At 30.9% G+C, this 22,700-nt stretch overlaps 1 protein-coding gene across 2 annotated transcripts in view; it reads left to right on the top strand.

Moving 5' to 3' along the window:
- Window positions 1-21,355, top strand: part of LOC143071121 (uncharacterized) — a 72,222-nt gene extending 50,867 nt beyond the window's left edge. Inside the window, exons 3-7 of one of the 2 annotated variants that reach the window (XM_076245236.1) lie at window positions 2,232-2,283; window positions 3,760-3,888; window positions 6,510-6,638; window positions 18,101-18,140; window positions 20,875-21,355. In XM_076245236.1, the coding sequence (XP_076101351.1) occupies window positions 2,232-2,283; window positions 3,760-3,888; window positions 6,510-6,638; window positions 18,101-18,140; window positions 20,875-21,125 (601 nt within the window). In that variant the 3' untranslated portion in view covers window positions 21,126-21,355. The remainder of the gene's footprint in view (window positions 1-2,231; window positions 2,284-3,759; window positions 3,889-6,509; window positions 6,639-18,100; window positions 18,141-20,874) is intronic. The other variant, XM_076245246.1, reaches the window with a different exon arrangement.
- Window positions 21,356-22,700: the final 1,345 nt, after the last annotated feature.

Consider the following 22,700-nt stretch of genomic DNA (forward strand, 5'->3'; position numbering starts at 1 on the left):
ATTGCTTGAATATTAATGTAATGCAACACTTCGCTGATGAACGACGATGAACATGGGAAGCAGAATGAAGGCAGACGTTACCACATGGTACCGGTACCTGTTAAACAAATAAATCGTGTGTCCGATTCGCACTTTGTTCGTAGTAATCGTTTTATGTTTTAACGTCAAATGGAAAAAAATGATGTTTTTTTTTTACTAAATGGCTAGTTTTTATATTTCAACTTATTTACATATAATTTGTCCTCAAGAAAATACTACATTTTTTTTATAAATTTAGAAGAAATTTACTTTAATTTAATAGTTTTTTTCCAGTAAACAATTCGCGAATATGTTTTCCGTATGCTGTGAACTCAGCGTCACCTTTCTCGTAAAAACCTAGTGATCACATTACGCATGAATCTGTCATCGTAAAAAACTATTATCTTATTGTACATGTTATATGCGTGCTCAATATCCATGTTTCTTTGTTATTTATTGATTTAAAGGTGACAATCGGTAAATTATGAGCTTTAAACACGACAATTACCTATTTGCCCTTTTTTCAAACCATATCAAACCGAGAGGAAACACATTACGATTATACCATTTGGATGCGTAAAAAATGATAAAAATCGTGCACAGAAGTTTTTGATATATATGTTGTGTACAAATTGTAATGTTGTACTCATTATGATTTGTACAGTTCGTTACCAGTGTTTTATGAACTGCCTAAAAAAAATGATGCATGTACGAAGTCTTTCTTTTAGCATTTTTCTGTTATGTTTTCGTTTCTGCAAAATATTACATAAAACATTAAAAGAACACAATTTGTTTTTAAGATATAATTTGGTATCAGGAGAAAACAAAAATAGATTTCAAACCATTCAGGTGTCCTTATGTCTAGTTTGAGGACACGGAGAATAGCACAATTTGTTAGGTTGAAGTATATAAATTTGAAATTTTGCACAAGTTGTAGATTTCCCATCATATAATCATTGATAATAGATGGTGAATTGCTGGTGTGCAAAACCTCCGTCACATTGTTGACTTTACACAATAGTCTTTTTGTGAAACATGCACATCCTTCGGTAGTAATATTTTCAAAAATGGGAGTATAAGCTGCATATCAATATTGCAAACTGAAAAAGTTTTTTTTTTATGCATTTGAATTAAAAATAGAGGAATTACTCTTATAATATAGAACAGTATATGGCAAAGAAAATAGAAAAGCGTTTTTTCACTTCAAAAACTGTGGGCCTCTATGGAAATTATTGATACAATATGTTTTACTCCTATATTTGGGCAAACATCGTGCAATGTATGAACGGTACATGTTATTACTTATATAAGAGAGAGAGAGAGAGAGAGAGAGAGAGAGAGAGAGAGAGAGAGACAGAGAGAGATCTTTACAGTTGTATTTGATGTTATAATTTTCCAAAACCATGTTACACTTCAGTAAATTGGTGCTGCAAGGGGAAGGTAAAAAACTGACTATTCAAAAAAAAAATGAATTTATTGAAACAAACAGCAATATTAGTTTTATTTCGTTTTCATAAAGAAGGAAAATGTAATTCATGACAACTGTTTACCAAAATCAATTGAACACCAAACACTTGTAACACTATTCAAATATTTAGCTTTTTAGCATTTTGAATTTCATTTTCATACTTTTAAAAATGTTGTTTTGTTCAAAATTCAAACCATATAGGGAACCTACTAGAATAGTACCACTTTATGGAATTATAAAATACAAATGTTCTAAAGTGTTAAAAAATACATTTAAATAGATATTAAAGAAAGCAATCATTTATGTTATTAAAAAGTAATTTCGTTGTATTCCTTTGGAATCACTCTACACCCTAGCGTTGATCAGTCTTACTAATATCTTTTCATTTTCCTCAATAGAATATCAAATGCAGCAATGATTATCTGTTATGTTCAAAGCGTTTGAAATACAAATGTAAACACATTTTCTATATATGCAAACAACAGCCATAGTGAATATCAGTTTTACAAAAGACAATTGAACCTCATTTTAACTTCACTAAAAGACATGTATTGTAAGATAAATTAAGAATATTCAAAGAAAGACAAAAATGATGCAGCTATTTATCAAAACCAATTGCGCTTCAAACATTCTACCATAGTTATACACTTAAATCATGTGATGGATAGCGCGGTGAATATCACTTCTTTTTAATATCAAATAATGTTTATTATAGGATTAAACGTTTCAATATTTGACATTATAGGGATGAAGATCCACCTGAAAAGACTCCACTACAAACGGAACAAAATATACAGGTATCATGTTTATCATTGTATTTATTGAAAGGAGAAGACTAGCCTTCTTTGCATTTTCTTAATTCTAAACCGCAAGAATGATACAATGGTGTTACAAAAGAGTTCAACGATTATAAACATCACTTTTCATTACATCAATTTTCACTTGAAACTAAAGTATTTGGGATTTTGTTAGATACAATACACAACCTTAATCTTATTAAAGCATTTGAACTCTTCAAAACATCTGTAGAAAAAAAAAAGAAGCACCAGGGTAGTTTAATGTTGAAAATGTAACATTTATGTGCTGTTGGATAATAATTTATATGGAATAATGTGTTTTGTTAAATAAGTTTTTGTATTTGGTCAATGTTTTAATTTAGGGAAGATAATTCAGAGCCATACATAAGACTTGCCGTTGTTCGACAACTATCCCATACTTTTGTTATGTTGTTTACACATGCATTCTTTTATGGAATCAATACAAATCAAGATACTTCCTTATAACTAAACAGAAAAAATGTACGTTCATGCAGGGCCACTTTTGTTGGACTGACATTCCCTGTGATTTCTCTCTGCCAAAAAGTCAATTGCATGGTTTCAGTTTCCTATTGAATTAAATGGAATATTTTGATCATAAATGCTTTTTCATAATTTGAGATAAGACTTCAAAATTTGAAATCAATACTTTTTTTTTGTTAAAGCTAATTAGATTCGGACGTTTTTACTTTACTTGTGTTCAATAACGGTATTTCCGTGATATTTCTCACAGAACCTGATATAGCATGTGCTGTTCGCAAAGGATTTTATCATATACAATAAAAATGAAAATTCCAGAGCATAATACAACCATTACGAAACGGATGACACTTCACATACAATGATGGAACGACATGTCGTAATTCTATTTTATTTGTATAAGTTTACTATGTGAGATACCAGAAATTACAAGTATATTTTATTTAAAGGTTTCGATGAAGTTATTGAATTGTAGAAACTCGTAAAGGTTACTCCAGATTGCTTTTATGTGAAATTAAATCATAAGTAGCTGTATTCTATTTTTGTTCTGTCATAAGATGGTAAAATGTAAAATTTGGAAAGTCTATGCATGACGAAAAGTTTGAAATTCAACGTGTAGCTATAATCACTAAATGAACAATGTACTTTCTGTTCACAAGTTACACATTAGCATTTTGATACAGATTTCCATGTGAGACACATCAAATATATTCATTTACACTCGTATATTTTGAATTACACGTAGGATTTTTTTTAATATCCATGGTATTTATAACTGATAACTCCAAGAGTGTCACCATTTTAAAATTGGTAATGCATTTGTCTTTGATAATGTTTGAGGTCGTATAAAATTAGAAAAAAATGTAAATAAATGAAAATATTTATTAGATTACGTCGCACTGTTATACCTTTTATGTGTGTTTAAATATTTTATTCATATTGATGATTGTTGGATTATGTGTTCCTTTAATTTGTAAGCAAACCCCATGGGCTGACTTGGATAGAGAAGAGAAAGAGCAACTTGATTATGGGGAATTGATAGCTATGGTAGGCCAAGATGGGGTTAACGATGAAGAAGAATTAATAAAAATAAATGAAGATCAGGAGGTAAATATATTTGAGCACTTATTAAGTACTAACGAAATCCATTTAAAAAAAGATCGTTTACAACTAGTATGGTTAAAACAAATATACAAAGTAACACATATGTGAACACATTATTACTTGTTTATTTACTGTAATCTATTTTAATTTAACATACATATTTTTGTTTGTTCTTTGTATGTTTGTTGGTATCAATGAAAGATATTTCCCTTAGTTTGCCGAACCGTTCGTTTCGTGACTGTTACAACGGTATAGTAAGGTTGTATCTGCATTCAGTATTTCAGCTGCTTCTTTAATATATTCATCGCAATTATAATTGTTGCATGGGCACATTTTTAAGAAATGCATTAAGTCTCTTATTAAGACCATTTTAACTAAATGATGTGCATTTACCTTTATATAATGTTAAATTGTATCTTAATGATGTGAGTAAATATCCTTATATGATGTGTAAACATTCTAAATGATATGCAAATATACTTATATATGATGTGCAAATATACTTATATGATGTGTATGAATCCTTTTATCATTTTCAAATATCCTTTTTTGATGTGAAAATATACTTATAATGACATATGATGTGTATGATCATTCAAAATTTGTGCGATCACGAAAAAAAGTTGAATTAAATTGGATTATCCTCTCGATCTTAGTAGAGGTGTTGCAGAACTGAGTAATTTAGATACGTATACGTATCAAAGTATGCATATACGTGCGGTACAGTTAAAATGGGTACCGAAGAATGATTTTCAAAGTTATTAATCAGAACAAAATATAACTTCGGGAATCAAGTGTAAAGTCAAGCACGCCTGTTGAATTCAAAGCGTGTTCAGGTCGATTTTTTTGTCCTTTAAATGTTTAATACAGAAACTAAAAAAATATCATCTCGCTTCAAATTCCATTATTATTATATTTTAAAACTAGATTTTTATATATTTGACATTCAAATTTCATAGCAAATGAAAGCAAACAATATGGGTCAAGCAAAATCGCTTTGTAATGAGTCATCATAACAGGGTAGGCGTGTTTGATTATAAAAATAACATTTTGCTAATTTGTTGAACGTCTTAAGCATATATAATTATTCATATCCAAGTAATTCATGTTATTTTAAAAGCTCCCCCTTCTACATGTTCTACATAGATTTCAAACATTTATGATACATGTACGTCAACATATTTGGGAAGTATTCAATTTCACTCCATGTGCTAATAACACACTTGATTTGATTGGTTAAGGTCAATAGTAAACCTTTTAGATTCGTCGGATACGTTGGAAGAACATTCGATTTGCGATGATGTTAGTTCACTGACTGTTCGATACATATAGAAACTTCACAGGCAGGTTCCATTTTATCTGTCGTTCTAATTAAGCGGACTTTGATCTTTAACTGATTTATAAGTACAGAGGCTTTTCAGGGGTAACATATTGTTGGTTATATATGGAATCACGAAAGCATGACTGGAGCGGGCCCATCTTTGGCAGTCGGTGCCACCTTTCTGATTTCTACCACCAAATGTATGGCTGTTTACAGAAACCTCTCTGGAATACTCTATTTTAGGTATCCATTGAATGATATTCTATCATTCTTGTTTTATGTTTCACGTGATAAATTTGTGAATTGTTTTATGTCACAAATCAAAACAAGGGTCAAAATGTGGAATTCCTATTCAGAGCAGTTCATATTGATTTTTTTAAACAGCTGCTAATATTTAAGAGATTTGAATATATACGTCAAATATGTTCTGGGAATATTCAAATTTTACTACACTTGCAATGTACACAATTTGATTGGTTGAGGTAAACAGTTGACTTTATTGATACATCGGATACGTCGGAGAGGAGCATTCCATTTCTAAAGCTTTTATTTCATTGGCTGTTTGCTACGTAAGAAGCTTCTCAGGGAGGTTCCATTTTATTAGTCGTGCTAATCAAGCGAACCTTGCTCGGATATGGTGTACTCATTATCTATTTATGAAAACAATTTATAAAGTTTCTATAGTGGTTTACGGAACGACATGTCGTAATTTTATTTTATTTGTACAAGTTTACTAGGTAAGAGACCAGAAATTACAAGTATATTTTGTTTAAAGGTTTCGATGAAGTTATTAAATTGTAGAAACTCGTAAAGGTTACTCCAGATTACTTTTATGTGACATTAAATCAAAAGTAGCTGTATTCTATTTTTGTTCTGTCATAAGATGGTAAAATGTAAAATTTGGAAAGTCTATGCATGACGAAAAGTTTGAAATTCAACGTGTAGCTATATCACTAAATGAATAATGTACTTTTTGTTCACAAGTTACACATTAGCATTTTGATACAGATTTCCATGTAAGACACATCAAATATATTCATTTACACTCGTATATTTTTAATTACAGGTAGGATTTTTTTTAATATCCATGGTATTTGTAACTGATAACTCCAAGAGTGTCACCATTTTAAAATTGGACATGCAGTTGTCTTTGATAATGTTTGAGGTCGTATAGAATTAGAAAAAAATGTAAATAAATCAAAATATTTCTTAGATTACGTCGCACTGTTACATCTTTTATGTGTGTTTAAATATTTTATTCATATTGATGATTGTTGAATTATGTGTTTCTTTAATTTGTAAGCAAACCCCATGGGCTGACTTGGATAGAGAAGAGAAAGAGCAACTTGATTATGGGGAATTGATAGCTATGATAGGCCAAGATGGGGTTAACGATGGAGAAGAATTAATAAAAATAAATGAAGATCAGGAGGTAAATATATTTGAGCACTTATTAAATACTAACGAAATCCATTTAAAAAAAGATCGTTTACAACTAGTATGGTTAAAACAAATATACAAAGTAACACATATGTGAACATTCCATTTCTAAAGCTGTTATTTCATTGGCTGTTTGCTACGTAAGAAGCTTCTCAGGGAGGTTCCATTTTATTAGTCTTGCTAATCAAGCGAACCTTGCTCGGATATGGTGTACTCATTATCTATTTATGAAAAACAATTTGTAAAGTTTCTATAGTGGTTTTCAGGAATTGTTCTGGTATACTCTACTTAAAGTAGCTAACGTCAAATGCGAAATTAAAAGTATGTTAAACACGATAATATATTGAATTTCAATAGACAAAATTAAACTCAAACGTGCATTCATTTCAGAATTGATTACAGCTTATACATAGCGAACAAAATTGATCCTCTGCTTAAATTCACATTTGAGGTGTCAAGATCTATTATAACCTATTTAGATACCAAAAACGTACAAAGGTGAAAGATTCCATAATAATAACATCATTGATGTTGAATCTCATATTAAAAAAACTAAAATGTTACAATATTTACCTATCACATGTGCACATCCAAAAAACCCAAAAGTATAACAGTGTGTGAACATATACGTAATATTAGAAATAAAAGTGACATCACTGAATTAAATAGACATTTTACTGACTTAAAAGATAAGTTAGTTGAAAGGGGATACTGTAAAAATAAAACAGAGAATGTGATAAGAAACATTAAAAATACCACAAACAGAAAAACAACTTTATTGAAGACCAATAGAACAAAGAATGTTCCACTCACTCTCATTACTAAATATAATACAATGGTAAAAACCTTAGTACAGTTATGAGAAAACATTGGAGCAATCTGCAAAAAGACAAACAATGTGAAATCTTCACACATGTGTCTATCATAGCATATAAATTTACCATAAATATCAAAGAATATCTTGTTAAATCAAGGAAAAGGGACCCATGCTTTAACAGCATACGTAAAAAATCCCGAAACACTGTTAGTTATCATCTTAATTATAGGCAACATACTTTCATATAAATGAAATTTAAACAACGGTGTAAAGTCTTGAGATTTATTACTTAATATGTTGGTTGAAGGAACCGCATTTAATTATAAATTGATATCGTATATGTTCCTTATGTCGTAATTTCAAAAACCTTCCCTTTTCACGAATGTGACTACCGAATTGGACTATTTACCGAATTTTTGGTCACATAAGCAACACGACGGGTGTCACATGTGAAGCAGGATCGGCTTACACTTCCGGAGCACCTGAGACCACCCCAAGTTTTTGGTGGGGTTCGTGTTGATTTGTCTTTAGTGTTCTATGTTGTGTCTCCTGTACTATTATTTGTCCGTTTGTCTTTTTTTTTTAGCCATGCCAATGTCAGTTTATTTTCAATCTAAGAGTTAAACTGCTACACTGGTATCTTTCGTCCCACTTAAAAAACTTAGGTATTGATTTTCGATGATTACATCGATATATAAATATGATGTCATTATATGCGACTTTGCGACACAAGACTGGCTAGAATGTTTTGTCAACTTCAAGTTTGGGCTTGTCACAAACAGATGAGCACTTTTTTTATGATAGAAGTCAGTGTCAAAGTCCATCAAAAACATCCTAATATAGAAGGAGTTTGCTTATATTTTGAGGTAAGTTGTTTAAAAGTATTTTAGCCTACAGGTTCGTCGCTATTCATCTTATTAATAATTGAGTTTCGAGTGATAGATAAAGCTGCATTGTTTACTTATAAATGGTGTTAATGTATACACATTTCGCTGTCAACATGACTAAGCACATCAATGAATCCACCATAAGAACGATGAAAAAAGGATATTTGCTACAAAAGATGTGTCATTCATCTGATTCCGATTCCGAACCTTTGCTTCAAAGGGGAAAAAGAGGACAGCATACCCTTCTTGGAAAATACGATGCCGAAGTCCAAGAATATATAAGGAACTTACGACTTGCTGGTGGGATAGTGGACCGTCCTTTTTTGTTTGCTACTGCAAGACGGACAATAGTGGCTAAAGATTGGTAGTTATTAAGTAAATTTGGAGGTTCCATTGAACTTTGTAATTCTTGTGTCCAATCCTTTCTACGCCGCATGGGATATGTTCAACGGAAATTAACTAAAGCAGCGCGTAAATTTCCAAATTATTTCGAAAAACAGAAAGAGGAATTTCTGACTGCTATTCTAACTCAAGAAAAATTAGATACCAAGTGACTTCATAATTTTTGATCCGACACACGTGTACAGTGGAGATCACTTTTAACCTCTCATTAAATCAGTCAGAATCTGCCAGGAGAACTGTTCTAGAACAGTATGTAGAACTGTTAGCCTGTCACCTTTTAGACAGTTCCAGCTAGAACAGTTCTAACCTAGAACTGATTTGGTCAGTTCTACCTAGAACTGCTTTGGACAGTTCTACCTAAACTGATCCTGACAGTTCTACCCTAGAACAATTTTAGACAGTTCTACCAAACAGTTATACGGTTATAATTGATTTATAAATTCTACGGCTAGAATTGATTTATAAATTCTACGGCTAGAATTGATTTATAAATTTTACGGCTAGAATTGATTTAAGAACTATTTGTATTTGATATATTAAGGCTTCGGCAAAATAGCGATTTATATAGAGTTTTGCTATTTTGCCGGTCTTATTTTATATTTTTAAACAAGAGATGTGTGTGACTGTTCCATGTCAGGAGCCTGTAATTCAGTGATTTTAATTTGTTGACGCGTTACATAAATTATGTTTTTTCGTTCATTTTTTTGTACGTAAATTAGGCCGTTATTTTATCATTTTAATTATTTTACTTTTGTCATTCCGGGAGTCGGGGTGACTCGTATAACAAATTATTTGACCTCATTAACCAAATGTAATAACTTGTTTCCTAATCCACTATTATAAATGAATATGCTTTTGAATTAAACTTAAACTGACCATATTTGATCTTCATCATGTAAATCTATGAACATGTAGCTGTACACGGCAGTATACAGTTATATTTTTAGGCAAGGATGGATTGTACAAATGATAGAAATTATACAAGTATTGGAAAACAATGACTTCAAAATTTTGTTTGCATCAGCTTAATATAGCAGCATGTCCTCTTTTTATTCAAAATATTGAATCGTAAACAAATATTATATCTGTTTACGAGTAGTTTTCCTACCTTTAACGGACCCGTTTAACAAACATCTTTTTACTGCATCAACCTAAACTGACATTATTTGCTCTTTTTTCTGCAAATCTATATAGCTGCACAGTAATTCAGTTATAATTTTCGATCAAGACGGACTGTAATATAAAGATACAGCAATATTGGAAAACAATGACCACAATTTTTTTTCCGCATCAATTTATAGTGCCAGCATGTCCTCATTTTATTCAAATATTGAATCGTTAAGAAATATCAGTAGTTTTCATACCTCAGACTGACTCTTCTAATAAAATCTTTTGACCGCATCAACCCAAACTGACCATATTTTTTTTTAATGTAAATCTATATAGCTGCACAGTAATTCAGTTATAATTTCACGTCAAGAGAGACTGTAGTATACAAATTACCGCAATATTGGAAATGAATGACCACAATTTTTTTCTCTGGCATCAATTGAGATTACCAGCATTTCCTTTTTTTATTCAAAATATTGAATCGTAAACAAATATCTGTAGTTTTCATACCTCAGACTGACTTGTGTAATTCAATCTTTTCACCACATCAACCCAAACTGACCATATTTGCTTTTTTATGTAAATCTATATAGCTGCACAGTAATTCAGTTACAATTTTAGGGACTGTAGTACACAAATAACCGCAATATTGGAAATCAATGACCATAATTTTTTTCGCATCATTTGAGAGTGCCAGCATTTCCTCTTTTTATTCAAAATATTGCATCCGAAACACATATCAGCAGTTTCATACCTCAGACTGACTCATGTAACAAAATTAATTGTCTGCATCAATCAAAATTGACCATATTTGACAGCATCAACCAAAACTGACCATATTTGACTGCATCAATCAAAACTTACCATACATGTATGTGCTCTTTTTTTTATGTAAATCTTATAGTCGCATAGTAAACCCGTAATATTTTTATGTAGGCAATGGTAGGGATGGATTGAATATTTCAAATGATAGCAATATTGGAACACAATGACTACAAAATTTTGTTTGCATCAATTTATAGTGCCAGCATGTCCTCTTTTTATTCTAAATATTGCATCGTAAACAAATATCAGTAGTTTTCATACCTCAGACTGACCATGCTGACTGGTACAAAAAAAATGTTTGTCTGTATCAACCAAAAATTACCATATTATGTAAATATAAATAGCCGCAAAGTAAATAACTTATATTTGATATCAGGATGGATTGTATAATTCAAATGATAGCAATATTGGAAAACAATGACTACAAAAGTATGCTCGCATCAGTTTATAGTGCCAGCATCTCCTCTTTTTATTCAAAATTTTGAATCATAAACTAATTTCAGTTGTATTGATATCACAGACTGACTCATATAAACAAATTATTTGTCCACTTTAACCAAAACTGACCATATTTGACAGCATCAACCAAAACTGACCATATGTGACAGTATCAACCAAAACTGACCATATTTGCACTTTATTATGTAAATCTTAATATATATATATATCTAGCCGCATAGTAATTTACTAACATTGTATAGTTACATATCACGATGGATTGTATTATTCAAATGACAGCAATATTCATGATATTGGAACACATTGACTACAAAAATATTTCAACATCAATTTAGAGTACAAACATGTCCTCTTTTTATTCAAAATAGTGAATCGTAAACAAATTTCAGTAGTTTCGATATATCAGACTGAGTCATTTTAACAAAATTATTTGACCGCATCAACCAAAACTGAACATATTTACACTTTATCATGTAAATATTTATGGCCTCATTGTAAACCAATAATATTTCTATATATATATATATATAGCTATGTCAGGACGGATTATATGATGAAGATGACACCAACTTTGGAACACAATTACTACCATGACTACAAAAGTTTGTCCACATCAATTTAGAGTGCCCATATTTTCTCTCTGTATCCATAATATTATTAATAATTAACCGTCACTAAAGTCAGTGCCTTTCGACTTTTGTGTGACGGGTTGGTCTGTGCATAAATTAGTCGCGCTTGCTGGGGAGTATTGATTTAAACTCCTTGGTTGTAGTGACGCACACTACAGAGTCTTCTAGATGGTTCCAATCTACTGCAGTGCGCACAAAGATGGAGGGTTTGGAACTGGTCAGTCTTACTATTAGGAACTACATGTATGACCGCAAGTTTGTTGTTACGGAGTTGTTGGTCTATAATGTTCTCAGTTACAAAATTGTTATATGTTGTACCTCTTATTTGTCGTTTGGGTTTTTTGAAGATGGCAAAGAAGAATGATTGATTTTGTTTGTAGCCTAAAGTCCAGGGGCAAATGTTTCATTCATGTTCAGATCGAGTATATTTTTCTGACGTCCCAGACTCCCAGATATCATTTATAAGTGTTATGGGTAAGTCTGTCTAAATTGTCAAATGCCCTTACTGCAGTGACATCACTTAGAACTGTTCTACAGTCCCGACTGATTTAGTCAGTTCTGTTGACAGTTCTACTGTAAGAACTGATTTGGACAGTTCTACCCTAGAACTGATCCTGACAATTTTAGACAGTTCTATACTAGAACTGTTCATGAAAGTTTTACCTAGAACTGATTTAGTCAGTTCTACTTAGAACTGATTCTGACAGTTCTTCTTAGAACAGTTCTAGGGTAGAACTGTTCTAGGTAGAACTGTTCTAGGAAAGTTTATAACTGTTCTGTGACAGATTATTCTGACAGTTCTAATGAGAGGTTAGAAGTGATCGCCACTGTATACAATTTTGTTTGTGTGAATAAATAAACTATGACATTTGAAAGCTAATTACCAGTCAGTACGTACTTGTTTTCAAAAAAAGTTTTGTATTTGTAAATATGTTTATTAAATATTTAAAGTTTCATTAATTTAGTATTAATTTGTTAAACAAAAGATAAACTTATGAAAAAAAGGTCAGTCAGTGGTATTGCTCACAAAATAAACACAAATTTTAGTTACACAATAAAACTGTCAAATCGGCTTTGGTTATTGTTTGTTACCTTTTGTCCTTTATTGATTTTTTGTATGGATCACTGGTGTTGTTTTAACAGTTTCACAGTTCAAATGAGGTCGTGTTAAGGAAAACCAGGTGAACGTTGTAAATTACCGAGAAGATTATTTACATTTATCTAAGCTGCATTTGTATTCGCGTGTATTCATTTTCCCGGAAATATACCTACCGCGAAATTCGTGAAAATAGGTACACCACTAAAAAGTATATGTACAGTATTTAATAATCAATTGATACTCACAATAAACTTACGAAGTAAAGGCTTTGTTTAGCATACTTAGCCTTTTTATTAGATAAACACATCTTTTTTTTATTTTTGTTTTCTAAAGCAATAGAAAATAAATATTTATTTATCTAGTATTATATTGTTTGCTGGTTTTGATCCTTGAACAATGGACTTTATTGATTAAATATATCTAATACTGAATGCTGAATTTTCAACAATGTATAGCTTAAAGGATAGGTTTTTGATAGAAAGATGTGATAGTTTTCTGATCCATACTAAAATCAGTGACCTATTTACAAATGTTAAAAAGACATTTCCTAGATTTCTGGTCTGCGAAGATTAACATTTCTCATTTCTCTCACATAATTTGAATGAAAGAGCTTCACACTAACTTTTAGAAAGATGTTAGTGCCGTTCGACATCTTAAAGTCGTAAAAACCTTATGAGAATTGAAGTTAAGTAATAAACAAGTTCATTATATTTACAGTTGTCGCATATGTGAGGTTAGAAATAAACATGATGTTACGTAAGCTCTCAAAAATTATATAACAGCTAACGTTAAATTGTACCTAATTTTCCCTCATATCATTCGTATTCACCGTGATTTTTGGAAGATTCATTCATCCATGCAAGTATAAACATGATAAACATAAATTGTTTTATATCTTTTATGTGTCCATTTCTGTCAAAAACGTCGTTTATTCTTTCCCGGTTCGTGAACACCGTGAAGGGGAATTATCGAATCTGAATGATGTCAACACTGACATGTCGCCGCAAAAATACTTGTGTATTTATTCGAGCGTCTCTGATGAGTCTTTTGTAGACGAAACGCGCGTCTGGCGTATTAAAAAAAAAATTAGTACTGGTATCTATGATGAGTTTATTTATAAATTTATTAAAATTGTATAGGAGTACCCTTTAATATACATGATGTAAATTGATCTCCTTAAAATTTGGGATATATATTCTTGAAAAGCTGATAAATACCGAGATTAAATTACCATAATTATTAATTGTGGAAGGTGTATTGTACCATGGTGTATAGTGTAAAGGGGAATACTGTTACAGTGTAATGTGCGATCGGAAATGGTGTGAATGTACAGTGTGCGACATTCAAAACGATATATATTGATACGAACTTATTTTTGATTTTATACATTAAATTGTGATACAAATTCGATTTTTAAAATATATAAATAATTTTGTAGTCGCACGCTTTCTTTGTTTTTGTATGTTGTATGATGCAAAGGTGGTCGGAGGGCAGAAAGATAATCAAACAAAAGGATTTGTCTGTAAAAAAAATCTGTTATTTCATTAATAAATACTACCAGACTAAGAGAATATTCATTGTTAAGGTTAAACTGAGTCTGAATTTATTCCTAATAATTATAGAATAATGATCAACATTGTAATTGTATACGTGCATTATGTTTCACATGTTTGATCAGTCTTTACATTTATGAAAATTATTTGTAACGCATGAGCACCAATAAGCAGGAATGCGTACCCAAAATTAGCTAAATATCTAAATTTTAAACGTCGTGAATGAAAAGAATACGGCGTAATTCTAATTCAAAAGGGAATTTTAAGTATTTGCACCTCACAAAACAGCAATTAATGTTTTACAACATAAATCATAACAATATTAAATGCTATCATAATGCCAATTATTTTATGTATAGCAATATGTTCATAATCTTTAAAAAGAATCTGAGATTCATTTGATAAATAAAATGTCCATCTGTAAATATTTGACATTTGTATTTATTTATATCATATTCAAGCTATTTTCGGAGAAAAAGTTCACAAGCAGGAATGTATGTTTTTTATACAATTTCAATTCTTTTTTTTCCTTTCTTTTATTAGTTAAACCTTATAGCATCTAAATATGTGTACTATGATACGATTTTGAAAACTGTATTCATTGTGTGTTGACCAGCTATACTACAGATGTCTTGATTCATTCACATTATACACCCTGTCCATACGCACACTATCGGTTTGCATTCACAAAATTTCCGGATAAAATGTCAATGAATCCGGAGTCAAAATACTTGAGATAGGCAGTTTGACATCTGAATTCAACTATTATATTAGTATATTTAATGACGTAAATGCATATAAGTGCACATGCTTTCTATTTACCATTTTGCGCTAAAATACTGTTTTCAGGCTTAAGTATTAATTTCACCCGCGAATGTGATTTTTCTCTTTTTTTTTCTATCTAAGGAAAAGGTAACTTAAATTCGTACAGCATTTAGTTTTTTTTTTTAAACTATTTGCATTCGAGCGTCACTGATGATTCTTTGTAGACTTGACTCGCGGCTGGTGTACAATATATTAATTCTGGTATTTTTCATATCTACATGGCTAATTTAAATAGATTCTTGTGATAGTATGACTGTGTATTTATACATAAAACGTCTGAAAACAAGATATTCTTCAAACCAAAGTTTCCCTGTAGAATATTTGGATTTATTGAAGAAATTCAGAAATCTTTAAAATTTGAGATGTTTTATGTGACCAAAGTAAGTCTATATAAGAGGTCCAAATGAACATAGTGTGTTAGTCTTAAGAAATATATAGAACGTAAAAATCTGAAACATTGCATGCCACAGGGTTTCACTTCACATGGAAAATGTATCTATACAATATATATCGAGTTGATAATATGAAGGACACTCAATATAAAGATATGATATATAAAAAATATGCATCAAGATTATAAAGCAAACTGAGTGTCCTAAATTTATATTTTTATTGGTTTGTACAAACTGGGATTTGCAATAGGTGTATGCAAAAAAGTTATGTATAATCCCAAGAGACAAATGAAATAGTCGATCTTTAAAATGTATATTCAAATAGTAGCTGTACATATACACTTTTTTCTTTTCACAACTATCCACCATTACTTTCAACTGTCTTGTACAAGAATTTTCACATTATTACAAATTTTAAAACAGTCAGGTGGTTTAACTTCATCATTTTCTCCGCCAATCACTCAATTCAAATGGAAACAAAAATTCAGCAACAATCTTTTGTTGACCAGTCAGCGATCTGAGGTTCACGTATTGCTATTCTTTTTGTAAAAAAGCCTATTTTAGCTGACTTTGCAACTATTTTTTATACGATTTTCCAATTTTATTTTTAGGCCACACCAATTTGATTCCTCGTTCGACGGACCCGCCCGCACCTATTTTTTTCAAAACAGAATTTTTTTATTTTTTTTATATTCCCGCTTCCCGCATCCGGAAATGTAATCATGTCTATTTCCCGCACCGTTTTTTTTTTGTAAATATTATAATTAGATATCAACATTGGTTTCTTTCCCCCTTACTTATATTCCCTATCAAAACAAGTTCGTTGTTAGAATAAAGTTCAAAGAACTTCTGAAGGATTTGCATTCAACTGCAATTATATTGTATGCTGGCAAAACAAAACTATCTATAGCCGCTGCATGTTTATGCACCTGTCCTGATTGATTCAGGGGCCTGTCGTTCAGCAGTTATCGTTTGTTGATGTTGTTCATTGGTATTTTCCCGTTTGGATATATATATAAATTAGATCGTTGGTTTTCCTGTTCGAATTGTGTACGCTAATAATTTTGGGATCCTTTATAGCTTGCTGTTTGGTCTGTATCAAAGCCCTGTGTAAAAGGCCGTACTTTGACCTGTGTTTGATATTGTCAGGTTGAGAACAACCCTCCCTCAGACAAGGGGTCATTTTACTGATGTAGAAAAGAAAATAGAAATACCAAGGATTTTTATAGTTCTTCTATACAAAACCTTTGAAAACTTAAAATTTGGTACTCAAAAAGAGGAGAGTTACATCATATTTAAAACAACTTTTTCTAAAAGAGGGGTCCACTTATTTTGAATAATATTAAACTGTTAAAGTAAATGTGTTAATTTAACATGGTTATAGTCCAGGAATATCACAAAATTCTTGCACATGTTTTGACCATTTTATTCTAGATAGATATATAGTTCTTTTAGAAAATATGAGCCCTTTTGTACAAACAAATATATTACAACTTATATTGATCCCTCATAAAACATGTAAAAGGGATATTTATAACATTAAGGGGTTGCCCCCAAACTGATTATGACTTGGATTGAGAATTGTCTCATTGTCAGTCACACATACATAAACCAGATTAAATTATTTCTAGGTGAACAGGGAAAAAATACTACAGAAATTAAAGAAATGTCAAAGTACAAGTTATAAATCAAGTTTTATTATTGTCAAAACCTACTATTTTATGTTTACAAAAAAAAAATATAATCGCTCGCCTTTACTTTTCAAGCTTCGCCTCAAAAATTTGCAAATTAAATATTTTTTTATTAAAATTTTCAAATCGCTCGCTCGCCCCATATTTTGGAGTCCAAAAATCCGTAGAACAAGAAATTAATTTGGTGTGGCCTTATAACAAAGATATATATTCATTCGTATATTTAACGAGATTAACTTGTGAACACATTAAACATGTTCACCACATTGTAAACAAAAAAGAAGGCATAAGAAATATTTCTATACCTCATTGGTAGTCTTTACTTGCTTTCCATAGGTTTAAGTACTCAATTTTTCAAACGACATATTGGCAAAGTCATATTGGCACAGCTACATAAGTTCGACTTCGAAAACATTTTGTCTTTCTGTATTAAACTCGTATATCCCTTTATGAACTTATACAAGCTTAATTATAACGACCACATTACCACAACAGTGTTATATTGTTTCACTCATTCAATCAGTTAGTCTTTATTTCCATCTTTTCGTCTTTTTTCTGTCTGTTCCTCTATCCGCCTGTTTTACATATCAATTACACTTGACTAAATATCTAACCACTACTTCACAGTGAGACCCTGACAAAAACCGATACTAACGAAATTGTGGAAAATGTGGAATATATTAAGTTTGTTTTGTTAAAAATCATATCAATGATAAATATTGTGCTAGCTATAATTATAACTATTTATTCACCATTTTGTTTTAGCTCGCAGTAGCAGACGTGGTATATAATCCGGGACAATCAGGTATATTTTTTGTCAGATGTTATGAAATTGAAGAACAAAAATCGTTAATGTCTATTGTTTATTGAAACTACTTAAATAATTACTGTTATGATTTAATCCGTTAATGCTTGAAAACGCATCTTGAATATTATGTTATGTCTTTTTCAACACTAACCGAAAAAAATAAAAAAATCAAACGCAAGGTTTTAGAGAAATTTACTTAGCTAGCGGCACGGAGGGGTAATAAAAAATGAATGTTTTGATTATAAAGTAGAAAGGGTTGCTTCCATGTATTCTTTTCAATTTAAAATGTCTATAGATCTGTTATCCCATGACTTTTTTCTTGTTATAAAAATGTTGGTGAGATCACTTTCATAGAAAATGTCCATTCAATTACGACAGGAAATTATCGTTAACGATATTGTTTTGTTGTATTAATTCAAAATAAACACCAGTCAATCCATGTTTTCTTATTAGCTCACTTTTTCAAATGAAATATGAGCTTTTGTCGTCCGTCCGGTGTAATCTATTTCAAACATTTTCTTAACATATTTCAACTAAACCTATGCTGAATGATCCTTATGGTATTTAAAATGCAATTTGTGTTTTATTGTATATTTCGTAAAAAAACATGGATGTCAGGCTAAACATAGAACATAGGGGTAAAACGCAATTTTTGGCCTTTATCTCAAAAACTAAAGCAGATAAAAATATCTGACATGTAGTATAATGTTCATCATGTCAAGTTCTATCAGCCCTGATATGTTCAGATGAATATAACAAACCATGGTTGGGTTGCTGCCACAACATTGTTAAATCTCAGGACTTTTTGAAGCTTTTGTTTATTATCTTAAATATTATTATAAATAAAGACAACCTATAAACAGTAAAAATGTTAAGCAAAGTAAGATCTGTAAATTATCGGGTTTAAGGACTAATATTGTCAAATGACCATTAAAGATGTTCGCTACTCAGTTTCAAAATAAATAGCTTTTAATAAACTAGAATAGATTGATAGGGGATAAATTACGGAATCCAAAAAGCAAAAAAATATATAGAGGTCAATGTGCTTGTTTTCGAAATAATAACCATTTTTCATAGCTTTATCTGTGACAAGTTAAAGTTCTTAAAAAATATTAAAAAATAAATAAGATTTTATAAGACTTTTACAAATGGCTTATAATTATACATGCAAAAGATTTATAAAAAGAAAAATGGGATTCAAAGGGCAAAATTTGTTAAGGCATTCAAATGGATAAAACCAGAGGATTGCGAAAATCTGACAAAAATTCCAAAACATGAAAAGCGAACATCCTTAAGGAATTAATGACAGTTATAAAGAATTTTGAACAATTTGTTTATCAGGTTTTTCTCATTTAAAAAATCGTCTCCTCTGAAACTGCTAAACCAATCTAAACCAAGTTGAAGCTGAATGGTTCTTAGGTTATCGAGGATAAAGCGTTTGTTTTATTTTCTGTTTTCTCTGAAAACATGACCGCCATGGCTAAAAATAGAACATATGGTAAAATACAGGTTTTTACTTAAATCACAAAAACTAAAGCATTTAGCAATGTTTAGAGCAAATCAAACAAGAAAATAAAGTATTCATTAGGTCAAGGTCTACCTGCTCTGAAATAATAAGCCACATCGGGAATCTGGCTTTTTGGCTCCTGCATTGATGGTGTTATAGCCAGACTATTTGCTGAATATTAAAATGAAGATTCAAGTCGATATAAAGTTAAACAATTTAATAAACGATCCAACTAGAATATAAACGATGTTACAATATTGAGTCCGGTGTTAAGGGTTTAAGAACCTATCCAAAACTGAATATAAATTATTTCTCAGAAGTATTTAAAACAGAATAATAAAGAAATACATGTAATTAGGGATTAAGCAATTATTGTCCATTGTATAGATAATCTGCTAAACCTGTGTTTGACACGTAGATACGAAGTCCATTATCGGATTAGCAGACACATATATTTTAAACCAAAAGATAATTGTGTGGTAATATTTGAGTTCATAATGACAATTAAAAGATATAATAATTAGAGTCAGAAATATCATAGTCCAAATAATTAACATGCTATTCATCCGGTCATAGTTTTAAGGAAATGTTGCAGTTTTCAATTTTCATCCTGAATATTATAATAAATACAGATACACTGTAAACAGCAAACATGTCCATGAAAGTGCTACAAATAGGTCTATATGATCAAAATACTCAATTGGCCCCTTAAAGTGTTATTGCCCTTATAAGACCATTTCTCATGATTTGAAAATTTACTTCGCTTACTGTAAAATAAATATTCGTCTTTGCAACTGGCGAATCAAGTTCAGCTTAACTTTGAATGAATGAGTTTCAGTGTAATAGGAATATATTTTGTATTTCTTCTTTCCTTGTACTTCAAAAAGCAGGGGTAAAATGACAATATTAAGCCACGGATTGAACATAAAAAATAATCATTGATGAAAGATTCCAGCCAAAATTAACAGATGATGGATAAAGGTTCTAATACGGCCTCTTGTTTATATTACACATGAATAATCTATGTATCATATTTCTGAAAAAAATAATACCGCTATAAATACCAAAGAAGGAAAAGTACAAAATTGACTTTTGGTGAACAAACACTGCGTCTTGATTATATTAAGAAAATAACACAATATAAACTAAATTTAAAAAAATGAATAAAAAAGATATGCCATTCACTGTGTAGATGTTTCAATGAACAACGCTCTTAAATTGCAGTATGGACAGAGGCTATCGACATACTAAAGGCTACTTTTATGAAAAAAAAGAAAATAGCTAGGGTAAGAGGAATGTTTGCTTCAACAAATACAGTTACGTTCACAAAGTGGTTACCTGCTAATTTTCCTGTGGAAGGTGTTATGTGTGGTTGTGGAAGACACCTAAAAACGCCAAACTCGCTGTTAGCTCACTTACGAAGGAAAAGCTCTGCCGACCGAAAAAATGTTAAGTTATTCAAAAAGGGAATATAATCAAAATAATATTAATGGTTTTGGAGACGTAACATAGTGCCATGCATATCTTATACTGAATACATTAACGACGACTGAACATAGATAGAATATCAAAGTGCGTTATGTTAACAATTCTTTAACGAGATTAATACCATAGTGGATATGTTTCATGTTTGACAATATTTTATAGACGCTTGTTCAATTCAAATGTCATCACACAGTTTTACATAATAAAGATACAAAAGTTGTATCCTGTACTTTTATTCTCCAATACATTTGATGAAATCAATTCATTTGCAACTTATCATCGATTATAATATCTTAACTGCAAACACAGCAGATTGATGGAAAAGAAAAAAGACTGTCTTTCATTCCGTTTTTCGGAATTCAACTTTTTGTGTTTGAAAGGGTTTAATTCATGCAATCTGATAAAAATACAGCCTCTGTCCGACATTTTCTTATTATGATATGAAAGCGATTTCTATTTAAATACCTTTCGGGGTTTTTTGCTTTTTTATTGATTATACTGGATGAGTTTGCCATTTGATGAAGGACTTTTTCGTTTTGAATTTTCCTTCGACTTCGGTATTTTTTTATATTCTACATTTTACTGACTTTTTGGCGGATATGTTAAGTACCAAAAGAGAAATACAACGATATCTTGTCAGATCATTGTAATATAAGCAAATCTAAGACATAGGATGTTATATAATCCCGATCAGAGACTGGGTTAGGTAATTAATGGATTAAATGATGTTTTACCTGATAATGTATTTTTTGTTTCTTTTTGTTGTTCATGGTCTTGAAAAATTGCGTTTTTTCATTCAATTTCCAAATCACGTCATCATTAGGCTCAGATAATGTACATGCTGTATACACCAAAGAATCTTTAAATAATCATAAGAAACAGTAAGCAATATTTTAGTATGTGATATGGAATAATTGTCAATGAGAAACACTATCTACAATAGTCAGAACGAAGTGGAAGCAAGCAACTATGGGTTCTTGTCAAACCATGAACAAAGGGCAACACCCAAACAGCACAGTAAAAGAAACTTCAAATAATTTGAAATCATGACAATGCCGTCGTAGAAAAAACATGATAGCAAGACATTAAACAGTACACAACAAATAATATACATGATATAGAACACGTAAAGAGAAAAACAATTATCCCGTCATGAAACGGACAGCTTTCATGTGCTCCATTAGGATGAGATAATCCTGATGCATATGCGACACCCGGTTGTTATTTCTGTTTTGTCATGCATGTAAGTACAAACCGGGGGATCATTCTTTTTCAGTAAATCATTATCCAAGAAATGACGATAGGATTGTGTTTTCATCAATTGGAACAAATCCATCGCCCTGTCTGAAACAAAACAAAAACAGCCAACGGATTCATGCTGGCGTCTGTTAACCTTTTGAAGTTTCAATTTCAAATTTACCACTCGGTGTGATGTTAGTGTCTCACACGTAATTAACTAAACAAAATTACGTTCCCATTGATAAATCTCAATGTTTACATGTAGTTTACATCATGTTTTGCCTACATGCAAACACTAGTCAATGTAGGCCTTGTGTAGTTTAAGT

This window comes from Mytilus galloprovincialis, chromosome 1, assembly GCF_965363235.1.
Source record: "Mytilus galloprovincialis chromosome 1, xbMytGall1.hap1.1, whole genome shotgun sequence".
Taxonomy (NCBI): domain Eukaryota; kingdom Metazoa; phylum Mollusca; class Bivalvia; order Mytilida; family Mytilidae; genus Mytilus; species Mytilus galloprovincialis.